This window comes from Dendrobates tinctorius, unplaced genomic scaffold (genome assembly GCF_039654945.1).
Source record: "Dendrobates tinctorius isolate UK_male_01 unplaced genomic scaffold, ASM3965494v1 ptg000098l, whole genome shotgun sequence".
NCBI classification, from domain to species: domain Eukaryota; kingdom Metazoa; phylum Chordata; class Amphibia; order Anura; family Dendrobatidae; genus Dendrobates; species Dendrobates tinctorius.
This window is the reverse complement of record NW_027361766.1, coordinates 12,859,227-12,876,677: the sequence shown is the minus strand read 5'-3', so window position 1 is coordinate 12,876,677 and position 17,451 is coordinate 12,859,227. Positions and strand designations below refer to the sequence as shown.

General features: G+C 38.2%; 1 protein-coding gene across 1 annotated transcript; it reads right to left on the bottom strand.

Annotated features, from left to right (window-relative positions):
- Nucleotides 1–376: 376 nt before the first annotated feature.
- Nucleotides 377–15,077, bottom strand: LOC141099071 (potassium voltage-gated channel subfamily A member 2). The gene is made up of 2 exons (XM_073587116.1): nucleotides 14,594–15,077; nucleotides 377–13,834 (listed from the first exon to the last, which is right to left on the bottom strand). Exon 2 carries the CDS (start codon nucleotides 13,700–13,702, stop codon nucleotides 12,203–12,205), a length of 1,500 nt encoding a protein of 499 aa, XP_073443217.1. The 5' UTR covers nucleotides 13,703–13,834; nucleotides 14,594–15,077; the 3' UTR covers nucleotides 377–12,202.
- Nucleotides 15,078–17,451: the final 2,374 nt, after the last annotated feature.

The following is a 17,451-nucleotide window of genomic DNA, read 5'->3' as shown; positions in this document are numbered from 1 at the left end:
CCTGAGAAACATATAGAGATTTAACAATCATCTTGAATCATTAAAGGGATGCAATATTTAAAATGGTTTTACTTTTAGATGTTTTCAAATACTGTATATTGGCTCTTCAAGATCGCTTCAAGACTGAACTGGTCAATAAAAAAATAGAATTTGTATCGTTCCTTGTAAAAATTGCTGCTATGTTTTAACCTTTTTAACATCCTAACAAAATAAAAAGACTTTTGAAATATAATTCTGAAAAAAAAAGCCATAGGGAAGTGTAGATTTTTACTTTTTTTGTGTGATTTAACCAGTTTTTCTGGCATTAAAAGCCCACGCAATTGCTAAATAAGCTTGGATGATGCAGCAATAAATGAATATTACAAAACAACACAGGTCATTGATCAAACTGAGCATTTTATACACAAGCATCAATAGAATACATTATCATTGTCATCTATTAATTACATAATTTATACTTACTTAAAATGGACCAATATGGTGTAAATAAATCTTACATAGTGTATGTAAGAGTAAAAGTATTGTGTTTAAAAACATGTATGTATGTATGTGCTTGTACATGTGCTGTATATGACTATAAAATATAAACATCTACATTTCATCCTGTTATTCTAGAATGTCTAGCAAGAAAACATCTTTACATTGTAATAAAGAAGAATAAAAGAATACACAATTCATTGAAGCAAATACTTATGTTCTGCTTATAGGCAGGGCTGTATTTAGTAAGGAAACTAAGCAAAAGCCTTGCGCAGTGACTTTCATTTAGAATTACAGTGGATTTTTTTTTCTCATGGAAGGGATTAACATTATTTTCAGAAACAGCACCACTCTTCTCAGTGGGCTGTGTCTGGTATTGCAGCTCAGGCCAATTCTAGTTAATTGGCTTGCGCAGCCACATTAGACACAGTCCTTTGCAAGAGTAGAGCTGTTGTTGAAAAAAAAAAGTTATCCTTTTTTTTCCAACCCCAAATAGCTCACACAATATATATTTACAATAGTTTAATAAAAATTCAGGAAATATTCATTTTCGTTATTCAGTTCCATAGTTTACTCTTGTCTCCTACATGGGAAGACAGACCCTGGGTGACAATGACTTTAATAGTTCACATATAGGTTGTTTCACAGCTTTCCCTGATTAATATTAGATGGTAAAACATATGCTATTGATAGAGATGATCGAATTGATGTGAATTGAGTTTGAGTTGATTTTGTGGTCACAGCGAATTTGCGCAATATGCCATTTGATTCACGTGTAAAGTAGAAAAAATGCCTACTGCCATTTTATGCATTGGAGAATATTGCATTTTGGAATAGTGAGAATGCATCACAGGTCAGCAATAGAGATAGGCATTGAAATCCCAAAACATTAGACAAATACGCAACAGTGTACCATGTTGCATAAAGCCCCCGTCACACATAACGATGTCCTAGCGATCCCACCAACGATCCGACATGGATGGGATCACTGGGACATCGTTAGGCTGATCGCTTGTGAGCTGTCACATAGACAGCCCCAGCGATCAGGACCAGCGACGCTGGACACTGGTTTCCAAGGTAAACATCGGGTATCTAGGAGCCGCGCGACTCCTGGATACCCGCTGTTTACCTTGGAAACCAGCGTGTATGCCGGTTTCCAAGGTAAACAGTGCGTATACAGGAGCCGCGGCTCCTGGATACCCGACATTTACATTAGAAACCAGCGTCCAGCATCGCTGATCGCTGATCTCTCACTGCTATGCCACACGCAGCAATGTGTGCTGGGCAGCGGGAGACCAGCGATGGAAAAACGGCGCAGGCAGCTCGAGCACGATCAGCGATAACCGGCAGGGGGGCGGTCATTGATCCCCATCACACACAGCGATCTCGCTGGCGAGATCGCTGATGTGTCACAAAATCAGCGATCTCGCTAGCGAGATTGCTGTGTGTGACAGGACCCTAACTGCAGCACTGAAGAAGATGAAGGTAGCAATCAAGGAATAATACCCCTGTATTTTTGAGAGGGAAAAGGGTGAAGAGAGATAGGAGAGGTATTAACAGCACTAGGCCAGGGTCTGACTTGTTCGTTCTGCACGTCAATACCTGGCACTGCCACCGGCACTCGGGTCTGGTGCGTACAGTTGCATAGAAATACATGCAGCTGAACGCTCTGATCTGAGTGCCAGCGGCAGTGCCAGGTATTAATGTGCGAAACTCGTCCGAGTTTCTCGCAAGTCAGACCCCGGCCCTAGTGTCGAACACAATTTCTTTACAATTACACGTTTTTTCTATGTTCTTAATGCAGTAGAAAGCAGAAGCAAGACTTCACAATAGTTTTTACAGAGTAAAAAATCTGAAATCAGTGTCAGACGGCGTGCTTGCTTGTCACTGAGTTCTTAAATTTCTTGTGAAATTATTTTTGCAATGGTGGGGAATAATAGTTTTGTAAAAAATATAAAAGAAAGTTCACTAAAAACCAGAGATTTTGCATATTTGTTTTACTAGTCAAATTTTTAATCCGTACACACTACACCAATACAGTGCCTGGTTTCAGATGATAGCTTTTTAGTTTTCAATCTATCTAGTATTTATTATTTTGGCATTTTTGGAAATCGGGTTGAACTTTGTTAAAAAAAAAAATTGAAAAACAATGTGGTCATTTGACTGCGAATGTCTGTTTTTGCACACCTGTTTTACTGATGCAATCTGACAAAACTACATGCTACACCTATACCGCGGCCAGCTGCCAAATATTGCTTTATGTGCATGTATGTTCCTACTTACATTTCTTGCTACATCCTTTCAGAAAAGTTGAATAAGGGTTGAAAAGATTGTCAACATTTAATTACAGTGTTTCAACAAAATGTACGCTAAAAAAATTGCAATGGACACTAGTGTAAAAGAAAAAAAAAAACATACCGCATCTAAGAATGTGGGAGCTGCTAGAAGCAATACAAGCGCCACACCAGGCAGTAGCACTACCAAAGGAAGGCCATAATTTGCCTACTTTACCTCAGGCAAACAAATTAGTGGTGAGAAAGAAGAAAGTTATGAACTATATGTCACAACACTAGTTTCAATCACAGCTAAATGATGTTAACTTTAAGGCCGGGATCACACATGCAAGGAATAAGGCCGAGTCTCGCATGTTAATACCCGGCACTGCCGCCGGCACTCGGATCGGAGCGTGCGGCCGCATAGCAATACATGGAGGCGCACGCTCTGCTCCCGAGTGCCGGTGGCAGTGCCGGGTATTATGATACAAGCCTCGGCCGTATTCTTCGCATGTGTGATCCCGGCCTTACAGTTTGAGTAAGATTTCTGTACAGAAGAGTCTACCTGATCACAAATGATTGTTGGGATAATTTTTGGACTTTTTTATTTTAAAAAGCATGAAAAGTTTGTCAGCTCACTGTGTTATTAAATAGGCTGTTAATTACTACTGGGTTAAAATCCATTTTTGATACAATCCTAGGTGCCTTCAGAGTGTCATACACATCTTTTCAGGGCAATTGAAATACCTATGATTTGAGGTGAATTTATTTAACGCAAATTATATTTTTAAAAACATTTTCTGAACTTGGGGAATCCAAATGTCAAAAGATTCAATAATTTCTAACTTCTGATTAGTATTAGCTGGCAACATAACTCTGTTATTTTTGGAGGAAATGCAGAATAAAATATTTTTTTTTACTACATCATTTTTTTTTTTCATTTATCCTCAAGGATGATTATAGAATTTCGAAACACAGTCCCACTGGAAAGCTAATACAAATATACCTAAACCAAATGAATTTAGCAGAATAGCATAGGGTTACACACAGAAAAAGGGGGGGAAAATTACACTTGTTATGTAATGACATTTTTGCTATGCTGTATGTTTAACTGTACAAAATATTGCCATGGATGTAATGAAAAACATGAATATGAATTGTCCTGTTTATATTTAACATACATAATATAAATAATTATTTTTAACAGCTCCTATACCTGCCTAGTAATGCTGCCATTTTTGAAGACATCACTTTTTTCCCAAAAAATTCCAGCAAGCTATTGAGATATAAAATTGAGTGGTTGCATTTTAGAAAGGCACCATTAATTAAAGTGACTTCTCAGTTTTAAACCGCCACTTCCTCTAATACAATGCGATGAGAATTGCAACTTTTACAAAAAGTCGAAATCTAAAACCCTTTAGATTATTTTAAATTCCTGCTCACCAAACTTCTTCAGGAGCATGAGCAGAATACATGCACTGTTCATGACATATTCTGCTTATAGATCCTGTATGACCATGGCATACAGGTAGAATTTGACGTTTTCAACATTCCGTCAGGCTTTTAATTAGACAGTACCTCATCTTATTAATAAAACATTTTAATCTCTTATAATTTGATCTGGGCAGATTCAATCATTCCAAGAGAGGAGATTTAGTTTGCATAGAATAAATTTGGTGCAAATGTAATCTGCCAGGATGGGGAAAAGAAAATTAATAAACCTTTATTTTTATCTCTCCTTAGTTCTCTCCATATCTGCACAGCTCCCTTACAATTCCTACAATCTTCTCAACTTCTTACCTTTTCTATCTCCAGGTCTACTGGTAAATCCCACCACTCCTGACAAGGCTTCACGCTATGATGTGGAGAGCAACACACGTCAATAATGTGCACCATGCCTCATGTTGCAACTTCAGGTGCTATGCATGTCATTGACATTTCTTGCTCCTAACATGACAGTTCAGAGCATATTTAGTAGCAGCATCACCAACCAGTAGACCCGGAGGGTAATGAAGGTAAGGTAGCCAATCAGATGATTGAGAAAGTGGTGAGGAGTGGTGGTGGCACAGGGAAAGGTATGGGGAGGTAAATCTAAGGGTTTATTCATTTTTTCATTCCTTGCCAGCCCTCAAAATCTAGCAAAATGGTGTCCAGCTAGTCATCAGTTAGTTGGATTCATGCTAAGTGAATTACCCAAATTTTGCATTTGCCTGTAGTCAAGAATTTTGGCAAATTCCAAGCAAATGCAATTCACTTTCAATTAATGAATTCTACATTAAAGGTGCTGAAAACGAATAAAAGTTATGTATTGAGAATATTAGTGTTAATTAAAGGGAACCTGCCAGGGCCCCCGTGCCACCAAAACCACCACCACTTGTGTTTGCATATGTAAGTACCCTGCCAAACAGTCCCTGTAGTACAATACACACATAAACAGATCTTTCAAAAAAGTGTCTCTAAAGTCCCTTTATGATACGTAAATGAGGCCTTTGACAAGTCAATGGTGCGATAGTGTCCCCCAGACTATTCCTCCCATTTAGCATGTTAACATGCCCCTGAGGGCTTGATAACATGACTTACAAGCGAAGGCGTCATCACAAGTATTATACATACCTCTCGCATGCTCATGGCATCTTTTCCTCGCTGCATTTTTCCACTGAAACCAGGTGTACGCGTTGCGGCTTTAGAGAGGTGCATTGCGCATGATCGGAAGTGAAGAATTCCAATCATGCACAGTGCTTGAGGTATGTAAAGCGGTAGTGATGACGCCAGCACTTGTAAGTCATGTTATCATGCCCACAGGGGTGTGATGACATGCTAAGTGGGACAACTAGTCAGTGAACACTAACTGGCAATTAGTCAAAGCCCTCATTTTTCCGAAGATCTGTTTATGTGTGTAATGTACTACAGGGACTGTTAGGCAGGGTAATTACATATGAAGCCACAACTCCTGGTGGTTCTGGAGGCAGAGGGGACCTGACATTTTCCCATTAGAATAAGCTTAAAAAAATGTCAACAATTAAGGAATGGCACTGCTCTACTGTTTACTCCCAGTTCAGCATAAGAGAGCGAACTTCATTGATATCGGAGTTGCTCATACTTCAAAGTAAACAGCTCAGAATATAGCATTCCAAAGGAAGAAGTGGCACTCACCAACGTTTCAATGCTTTATTCTCTAGACATTCGGAATATAAATAAACAGAAGGGCAGGAAGTCCAGAATAAATGGAAATGGACTTTTTGAGTTGCATAAGAATTTCTCTAACCCGTGATTGCCAGAGCTAAGCATTATACAATGCAAAATGGTTGTCGACATTCTTCTGCACCTCTTGTGCTGAATTACTTGTTTTTCCTCATGTCTAGAGAATAAAGAAATGAAACATTTGTGAGATCCATGTTTTTCATTGGAATGTTACTGCAATGCATGATACGCTAATTCACTGCATGGTTTTTTCAGGAAACACTGACTGCAAACATAGTCTAAGCAATCAGACAAGGCTGAAATCACAATTTTTACAGACACAATGTCTGGTTAAGAAATGCTCACCAAGATAAACTGACCGAAAACTGCCTTCCATTTTTGAAAATTGGAAAACTGCTGTTGTTCAAGCAGCTGCAGCTTTTAAACTGCTTCAAGTATTGGTAGCAGCAAAAGTCAAATTTACTCCCTTTGGCTATGTGCACACGATGCGGATTTGTTGCGTTTCCGCAATGATTTTTTGCTACACGGAAATGCACCAAAATGCAAAGGATTACTAAAGCAAGGTTAATCAATGACAATCCAGAATTGTTGTGCACATTATGCGGAAAATTCCATCCTTACTCGCAGTGTTTTATTTTCCGCAGCATGTCAATTCTTTTTGCAGCGTTTTTCACCCAATGACTTCCATTGAGTCACTCAAATCTGCAGCAAAAATGCAGGTGTAAAAAGGTTTGCGGCTTTACTGCGGGTTTTGCGCGGATTTCATGCGGATTTGGTGCCAAAAACACAGCAGATTTATTAAAGGACATGATGTCAGAAGGAGGAAGAGTGTGTAGGCGGAGAATCTGTAATAGAGCCCACCTTGGTTGAAGCACATCAACAATGGAGTTTGGACAATTTTTTTTAAATAAAATATCTTTATTTAGCTAACAAGTCCACAAACAATTCCACATCCAAATTTGCATGTCAATCCGCATCAAAAACGCATGAATTCCTCACAAAAAATGTGCGGAATTTCCACTGCGTTTTCTGCCAAGAGATGCAAAAACCGCACAGAAATTTCCGCAAGCAAATCCAAAACGTGCGCACATAGCCATTGGGCAGACACAGACTGCTGTATTTCTCGTGCGAGAATTGCACTGTAAAACTCGCACTGGCTGTCGGCTCTCCTGACCTGAGCTTGACAGCTGCATTGTAATCCATCATGCTGTCTTGCTCAGGTCAGGAGAGGTGCCGGCCCGTCTGTGCAGTGCGATTTGATTCTCCCATGAGTTATACGACCATCTGACTCAGCCCTTACAGAGATATTCGTATCTTGGTGTATGCCATACAAACAAGATTGTGGGGGGGGCTTAAGTAAGCAGGTACCAATAATTTCAAAGGCAAATGAAAGGAGGTTTCTTGGTATTTCTCCACTACAGCAGCACTCCCTAGTAATCCAAGTTATATGTCAAAATTTATAGTGCTTACAGGTAGTCATATCAATGGTGGCATCATGTGTAAGCCAAAAACACTAGTGGAGCATAAAGAGTGAAAAAGTTTAATGCAAAGATTTGCAATTCTTGCATAATTTGGCCCTACTAATCAAAATGCTGCCATCTGATGTCCCTATAAATGAATATGGTGCAAAGATCTTGACATACGACTTCTCAAAAAACTCTGGTTCCCCCCGCTTTACCAGGCTTCTAAGACAATACGCACACAGTTTTGTTTTACATTGGGACAGTTACTTTTTTACATAGATAAAATAGTTAATAGGTATCTGGTTTATGATTTATGTCAAAATTAAGTTTGCTTGATATGTCACCAGGCGCGTGACCACAAGTATTTGATTTGCATATATGCAGTCAAGTGCCAACTAGATGAGCGTGGCCTGGCTAAATGTAAGCGTATTAAGTGAGGCCTGACAGTCTAGTCGGAATGTGGCCGAAAGTATGTACCGTAAGTCGCATACTCATGGTCACATGACCGCCCGATCCCGGCGCTGGCACCGGAGAATCCTCACAATGCGAGTGCACGAAATGTCAGAAATCACAAGTTTGAAGTCACGTAGAGTGACTGCAATCTTGTATCTGAGGCTGTACAACCCCTTTAAGCTTTCATGAGTGACTTGTGTGTCCATGACATGATCGAAACGGATTTTAGTTCCCTGGGAGTAAACAGTGAAGATTTCTATTTAATGACAGTAAGCAGAGATCTTGAAACCTCTAAAGAATTGATATGAAAAGTATATTGGAAACATAGAACTTTTCATTAGGCAGAGAATAACATTTATTTGGTAAAGTTATAATATAAGTATAAAAGTAAAAAACTGATATTTAAGGTTTTTCTGTGTTTTCATTAACTGAAAAAAAAATGAAAGCAGTAGGTAAGCCCTCATGGATAGGCACATGCAAGCTGGCAGAAAATAGCTCTTCTAACAAGAATTTACATAATCATCTTTGATGTATTGTAAAATATGTTTTCTACACATATGCTAATGCAACGTTGCCATAGATCTGCGTCAGCTTTAACTGATACACAGCATTAATGAGGCCCAATGTAAGCACTCTGATGCTGTCTCAGTCTTAGACCGTCACATATCCGTGAAACAAGGACCATACTTGGATTGGAAGAACTGACCGACTGCCGGGTCTCCTGATCTGAGCTAACTGCGTCACAGGCATATAAAAAAAATTGGTTCAGGTCGGAAGAACCCCCAGTCGGCCCAGTCTTTTGATGCAAGTACAGTCCATTACAGGCACGGGGGAAATCGTAGACAATGCCATGGGCACTATAAGCTCATTTTCTTTAGCATCCCCTACAAACAATAGATTTGGCAGATCTCGTCTTTGTAGATACTTTTACTGAATTCAGCTAGTTAGGTCACTAGAAGCAATGATTCATCTTTTGGATCAATTACGTAATACCTTGCTCTATAGTTGTTTTTTATTGTCCACAGAGGAGCTGCCATATGCCACATGCCAAAAGCAGAAGCCAATCCTATTTTGTCACATAGAATACCATGTTGAAACATCACATACGTAGACCATTTAATGCCTTTGAATAATGTAAAAGGTCTGTTTCTAATAACTGTAACATACACTGGGTACAGTGACCATATTATGCTGACGATACCCAGACCTCCCACGGTTTAAAAGGGAATCAGTCAGCAGGTTTTGATATGTAATCTGAAAACAGCTAAATGTATGGACAAGGACCCCGATTCCAGTGATGTATCACTTACTTGACTGCTTGTTATAGTTTCAATAAAATCAGTGTTATATCAGCAGAAATGTATCACTCAAGGACTAGTTGTCTCATGCCATGTAGTCTTCCTGCTCTGTATAACCCCGCCCCCACCACTGATTTGCAGCCATCTGCCAATGGACAGTGTACACTGAAAGCAGCCAATCAGTCGTTTGGGTGGGGTTATACAGAGCTCAGCATTCAGAGAACTACTACATCTGCAGTAGAGAAAACAGGGATTTTGAAAAATAGAGGGTATCAAATCAGTGGAATCAGGGTCTCTGTGTCTAAATCAGTCTGCTCTCCAACTACACAGCAAAAACCTGGTGATAGATTCCATTTTAACTGTTACAGTTGATAAAATGGAATGAATTCAGCCTTAATAAGGAAACTTAAATGCATCCAAATTATATCTGTCTGAAATCAGCATAGACCTGCGTTCAAACATGCCTTTTTTTGTCTAAAAAAAACGGGAAAAATCTATTCTTGTTTGCTTTCACAAAAAAGAAATAAACAGCACAAATGTCACAAGCAAATGATATCGTTTCCATTGCACCAGTATATATAGATTTAGCAATGTCTTATATATGCTTGGCTAGATTTGCATCTGAAGAATAGATCCTCTGTGCATATAGAGATATGTGTGTATCAGTTATACACGAATACTTACAGTATATTATATAATATATTTAATCTCAAGAAATGAATTACATTTTTTAGTGGAAAATATATCATTAAAATTAACCTTTTATATATACATAGCTCATATTTCCCAAAGGACTGTGCCAAGTTAGGAGTGCATATTTGTGTATTTTTCCAGATACACTCAAAAATAACGTGTATGTATATAAATATATATATATATATCTTTATATATGTATAGATATGCATATATATTAGTATATATATATATATACTGTATATATATATAAATACACACATATGAACACACGTGAGTGTATATATATATATTATATCTAAGGATACACACACACATATATATATATATATATATATATATACATACACGTATTCCTCATTTCTTCTACCTATGGAAACAATTATCCCCATGCACATGCTTACACACTCACGCACGAACATATATATATTGCAAAGCTTTGGGTGCCATTTGTGCCTATGGCCAATCAAATGATATTTTGTAATATTTTTAATCACCATGATGTTGTTTTTCCGCGTATCCTTTATCCTACCGTTTTCATACCACTAGAACAATACAACAGATATACTTTCAAGTGTAACAAAGTTTCCCTGAAATGTATGTACAATCCTTGGTGCAAGCGTATTTGACTTTATACGTTGAACCTCTAGAGAAAATGTACAATCAGCGTGTCCCTTTTCCTGATTCTGAGTTTTGTATTCCTATAAGGAAGTTTTTATAACGATGCACTGTAGTTCAAGAATAAATAAGTAGAAACAGTGGTAAAACTATAGCATAATAGTTCCAGCTAAGATGGACATGTGTATGTACTGAATGTCTATCATGTGTGGTGTCTGCGTGTGTTGAAATATATATATTATATGCATATAGATAGTGTGTGCATGCAATAATTATCCATGCATTATTTGCTTTTTTTCTTCACAGTTACTAATTTATAAATGGAATGTAGTCAAGAGTATAGTAGTGTGATAGAATACTAGATTTTCTAACACGACACCTGAAACTTTCACACCAGTGGAGGCCTGGTACACTTTAGCTTGCAAGGTACTGTATACCTCTATAATACCTGATATGTAGCAAAGTGTTAAACCAGGGCTCTCCATGTGCAGGCATGAAGTAGGAACATATTCAAGAGGATCTTCTCCACTTTATAGAGAACTACCGTCTAACAAGATTGTTAGACGCAGTAAAGAACGACTATTAACATATGCATGCAGGTCATTTACATATAGTTGGAATTATATACGTGGGTTACCCTAAACATGGTCTTATTGCAGTCCCAAGCAAATCTGATCATATTTAACCTTTGCACCCCGTGCGTCAAGTTCCCTTGAAGGGAGAGGGCTTCTCGGTAACATTGATCCATCCATCCAAGCCACTGCCCTCTAATGAGGTCATTCTCCTAACTAAGAAGCAGTAGACCATGGTGCCATATTTCTTCCTCAGTGGTCTGCAGATCATAGTACACATTAAGATCCTGTTAGCATTGTGTTATACATCCCAGCAGAGACACACTGCAGTGCAGTAAAGCCGTTTGTTTTTTTTCTACAGTTTTTCAAAAATAAAAATCCAAATATCGAAGCTTTGATATACAAGTAATAGAACCTTAACACAAAAATATATGTTCCTCATTAAAATATGGAAGGCCATTTTTTTTTTTAAATCAGCTATTTAATTATTAAAGCATGAAATGTAGCGCTGTACATATGTGCATTGGTCATTTAAGTGCAAGTATAGTTTACGTCTCTACCGGATATGTGGTGCACATCCCATAGAGTTGGCTAATATTGGGCCACAAGGTAATATAGTATCCTTGAATTCATTGTGAAGTACATTTCTTTGGAGACCGCCATCTTTTAAGTGTAATTAATAGGAGCTGCTTTTGCTCCTTCGCAATGCAATAAATATAAGTGATACCGGTAAAGTCTCCATGGCAGTCAAGTCAGTTTTGGCTGCAGAACCTCTTGTGAAAAGTGTTCTTCATAATGTTAAGGTGTCACGGAGCTATGTGACGCATATGTGTTGCTAGAGGTTGTATAGTTGAGTTCTTTCAGCTCTACATACTATGCTGGCTTAGATGCCCATAGTATATAAAGTGAAGCATACTGACACACTGTAATTGAAATATTCCCTAGTCAAGAATACTACCAGGTTAGTCTGGCCTACGAGTGTTGACAATAGATGTTTCCGTGAATTAGTATTTGTTGCAGATGCAATAAAACATCACTTACACAACTATTGCTTTCCATGCAGAATTGACACATCTTGAAAAAATATTACCTAGCAGATTATTGCATTACACAAATTCTGCAGCTGCTCCGTACACTTGCAAGAAGCAGACCTGTCAAACATCAGTCAGCATTTTGGTTATATTTACATAGTTCGTATTTCCTAAGGTGCAATTTGCAGTTTTTAAATTCTGCTCCCTAAAATCTTCATTGCTATGATTAACTCCTTCTTGGATCTCCATGTAATCAGATTTACTTAGCGTGGAGGCACTTCTGCTTTTTTGAAGGTCAGGGGAAGAAGGGATCTTTGGACAGCTGGTCACTTGCAAATATTGTGCTTGCTCCTCACCCTCTGTCTCTCTGTGATAGAAGTAATTGAAGTTGGACACTATTACAGGAACTGGTAAGGCAATGGTTAACACGCCTGCAATTGCACAGAGGGAGCCTACTATTTTGCCACCTATTGTTGTAGGGACCATGTCTCCATATCCTACTGTTGTCATGGAAACCACAGCCCACCAGAAGGCATCTGGGATGCTGGGAAACTGAGATTCTCTCTCATCAGCCTCTGCAAAATACACAGCACTGGAGAAAAGAATAACACCAATGAAAAGGAAAAATATTAGAAGACCTAGTTCCCTCATACTTGCTTTAAGCGTTTGACCCAAAATTTGAAGGCCCTTGGAATGTCGGGAAAGTTTGAAGATCCTAAATACTCTTACCAGTCTTATTACTCTAAGAATTGCTAAAGACATTGCTTGTTGACCCTGTTGCCCATCTTCAGTTTTTTCTGCTAGTTCTGTCCCTAGCGTTATAAAATAAGGAATGATAGCTACTATGTCAATGATGTTCATAATGTTGGTAAAAAATCCAGCTTTGCTTGGACAGGCGAAAAAACGCACCAAAAATTCGAACGAGAACCATATGATGCAAAGTGTTTCAACAATGAAGAATGGATCTGTGAAGGTATTTGACTGTTGGTATCGGCCTGTGCTGTTAGAATATGGATTGTAATTTACAGCACTCCCATGCATGTCCTCATTTTCATCCCTAAAAACAGGCAAAGTTTCAAGGCAAAAGCTCACAATGGAGATTAATATCACCATAACTGATATAATTGCAATAATCCTAGCGGGGCCAGAGCTTTCAGGATATTCAAAAAGAAGCCATACTTGCTTCTGAAACTCATTGTCTGGCAAAGGGCGTTCCTCTTCCTTAATAAATCCTTCATCCTCCCTAAAGATCTCCATAGCTTCTTCCCCAAGTTCATAGAACCGAATTTCCTCCGAGAAGATGTCCAAGGGCACATTCACAGGTCTCCTTAATCTGCCCCCAGACTGGTAATAATATAAGATGGCATCAAAACTTGGTCTGTTTCTATCAAAGAAATATTCATTCCTCAAAGGATCAAAGTATCTCATTCTCTTTTTAGGATCCCCTAACAACGTCTCAGGAAATTGGGATAAGGTTTTGAGTTGAGTTTCAAAACGAAGGCCAGAAATGTTAATGACAACTCTCTCACAACATTCATGATCAGGATCAGGGTCATAACTGTCCTGTGGGTGACCTGGCAAAGCAGATGCTTCATCTGTGGGATCTCCAGTGGCAACTGTCATAGTTAGTCCAAATTAGTGCACAACCTAGTTCTTCTGGTTGGCTGTTGAAATGTGACCACAATGAAGCACTGTGGATATACGCACTCAGGATAGGAAAGGCTTTCGGAAAATGAGAGGCATATGACCTCTAACCTAAAAAAAGAGGAGATAATAGTTAAAACAATGATAACCTATTTCCATATCTCTGCAGCGATGACTTCTACATACTGTATCCCTTACCTATAAACTTAAAAAAAAACTATCAAGGAGAATATCCAGAATGCTCCAACGATCAATGGACATTTCCCAGTAGCATTATATAGATTTAAGGTATGCCTCTTACATTACAGCATCAAAATTGCAGTATTTCAGGGCAGGGTATTATTGCTCTCCAATTGCACTCAATGCATCCCAGGAGCATCTTAAGTAATATACATTACAAGGCCAGTGTAAAACGCTTCCTGTATGGATACAACATATATTTATTCTATACGGATATTCATCTCAAAATCGGTGTCTGCCCGATCAGTAATGAAAGGTCACAAAGCATAAATATATATGTATGCACTTAATAACCTATTAATTAAAACAGACGACATATATGGCACACTAATACTTTATGCCATAGCAATACGTAGATTATTAATATCCCATCATCCATCATCGTCAAGGATTTTTTTCTATGTTGCAAATTACATAATGTGACTCAGAATAATAGAAGAATAGAATAGAATAACAGAAGATTTTATAGGCTATACATATATCTTTATATAATAAAAAAAATATATAAAAAGGGTAAAGCACACTCCAAAATGTTACAACATGCAACATAATAACTAAAAATATGGAAAAAGATCAAAACCTGGTGTCATTTATTTTAGAAGCAGCGAAAGCCGTGACACAAGACATTACCTTGAGAAACAATCCTCCAGGTTTCTTAGTAACCAGACTAGGTAGAATCCGTTCTCCAGGGAATACAATGAAGAAAAACAGGTTTTCTGGCATCCTATACATTTAATGATCCTAAGAATCCCCCCAGAAAATAAAATTAGCTGTTGCTAAAATGGGGGATTTCCTTGGTAAGAGGAGCTCATTCTTCTTGAAGTGAACGGCTAGGATTGGTCTGGCAGGTTCCCTTTCTTTAAAAACCTCTGTTCAAATGTATAATGTGATAGATGGAAGATGCTAAGCTCAGCAAAAGAAAAAAAAGAAAGGAAAGAGAGAAAAAAAATGGTCTGGCGTCCTCAAGAGGTGTGACGTTGCCTGGTGGTAAGGAATAAAAAAGCAGGAGCTAGGTAGAGCTGGTACATCATGAAACATCTGCAGAGACCCAGTTTCCAGATGCAGTAGTCACACAGCCTTCCCCCTTGTCAGCCTGCGTTATGATGCTTCGCTATTCTGCACTGCAACAAAACAAGAGGCAGAATTCACAGCACATCCCACATTACAGGGAGAGCAGAAGAGATGAAACATAGGAATCCATAGAAAATCAACCCATCACAACACATAGAGATGGGACTGTCTGTATACCTGTATCTACTCAAACATGTCTCCTACAGATATACTGCTAGTGCTCTTACATTTTGGAGAACCCTTGGGTTCTGGCCTGGAACCACCAATTGCAGAGAGAGACACTGCTGGAATAATGTGAACTTGAAAAACTAAATATGACCTTTCGACAAGATCATCTAGGTCTGTCTGCAATAATAATAATTTTATTTCTATAGCGCCAACATATTCCGCAGCACTTTGCATTAGCAATATGTATGGCTCCTTGTTCATCTTTTAACGTCTCCATATCCAGAATGCAAAGGCAGAGGGAAAAAAAATCTAAATACATATATATATAAAACCAGGCATGCCCTTCATTTCTGACCTGGAAGTCATTCGGGAGCTGAAATGGGCAGCTAGTACAAGATTATACATGGTTAACACGGTTTCGAAGGGGTGAAAGTCTTCCCCGTTGCTCATAACAACAATACGGGGCATATATTCGCCCACTGTTCTAGGAGGATGTTGTGGATCCCCACCCCTCCGGTAATAAAGCAGGCTTTTTGTCTCTTGCCCAGGTCACACAGCTCAGAGAGAAGACAAATGAAATGTGTATTCAAGTGTATTCTGCATAACAAATGAGCTGCCAGGGTATTGAGCCTTGAATCAATTGGATAGGTTTACTGACAGCAGACAGCAAGCTGACATTTGATCTCTTGCAAAATAGAATCTTAGCAAATCTAATACTGCATGTTTAAGGTACCCCCAGCTATAAAACGTGCCATTAGGTCTAGCTCCAACTGTAAAATGCACAGAAATGAACGGTAATATATTATGCACTATGTATAGATCACGATGAAGCCTTTTTTTTTTTTTTAACACAACAGGAGTCTCATTGCTGACGTTGTAATGGGGAGATCCCAAGTTCTTCCTCCTTCTGTCTACCGTTTCACTGCTGGAAGGATGCTAGTGAATGCATCGATTGCGCCACATTGATCTTTTACACAATGCAACGGTTTAGTACTTAAGAGGTTAAAGTAAATCCCTCTAGTGTTCTACCTACAGCAGCTACACAGCTATGTCTTCGCAGCACAGGGATTACAGAATTAGTCTGGGGACAGGTGGGGCTCCACACGATTTCTTAATAAATTCCACTTTCCACGTCGGCCACTAGATTTTCTTGAAATGCCAGTATTGTTGCCTCAGGTCACAGGATTCTTTAATATAACAGACCCTCTTCTAATGGAGAAGAAGGAGTACCGGCAATCTATTTTCCAATTCATCACCTCCCTTTCCTAAACATCAGAGAGATAGTCCATTCCTTACAGTCCCCTGCACAGGAAGGCTGGAATCCCCTATTAAGTATAGTCTACAGATTCCATTAATGAGCCATGTTCTTATGATTCAATAACAGCTTGATAAAACACCATGCAATGCGAAACGCATCAATCTAAGATGTCACCATGGAGGCAGAACAATTCTCTATGGGATAATGTAACAACAGATATAACTAAAGGCTAATAAAAAATAAATAGATAAAACAGTAAACAAATCGCAACATATAACAATAGAAACACACAAACAGAAAACAAATCGCAACATATAACAATAAAAACACACAAACAGTAAACAGATCCTAACATATAACAATAGAAACATACAAAGAGTAAACAAATCGCAACTTATAACAATAGAAACACAGTTTAAACAGATCACAACTTATTACAATAGAAACACACAAACAGTAAACAGATCACAACATATAACAATAGAAACACACAAACAGTAAACAGATCCTAACATATAACAATGGAAACATACAAAGAGTATACAAATCACAACTTATAACAATAGAAACATACAAAGAGTAAACAAATCACAACTTCTAACAATAAAAACACAGTTTAAACAGATCACAACTTATTACAATAGAAACACACAAACAATAAACAAAGCACAGCATATAACAATGGAAACACACAAACAGTAAACACAAATCACAACATATAACAATAGAAACATACAAATAGTAAACAGATCACAACATATAACAATAGAAACACACAAACAATAAACAAAGCACAGCATATAACAATAGAAACACACAAACAGTAAACACAAATCACAACATATAACAATAGAAACATACAAATAGTAAACAAAGCACGGCATATAACAATAGAAACACACAAACAGTAAGCACAAATCACAACATATAACAATAGAAACATACAAATAGTAAACAAAGCACGGCACATAACAATGGAAACATACAAAAA

Coding starts and splice junctions, on each gene's coding strand:
- LOC141099071 (XM_073587116.1), bottom strand. CDS start 13,702: ATGACAGTTGCCACTGGAGATCCCACAGATGAAGCATCTGCTTTGCCA.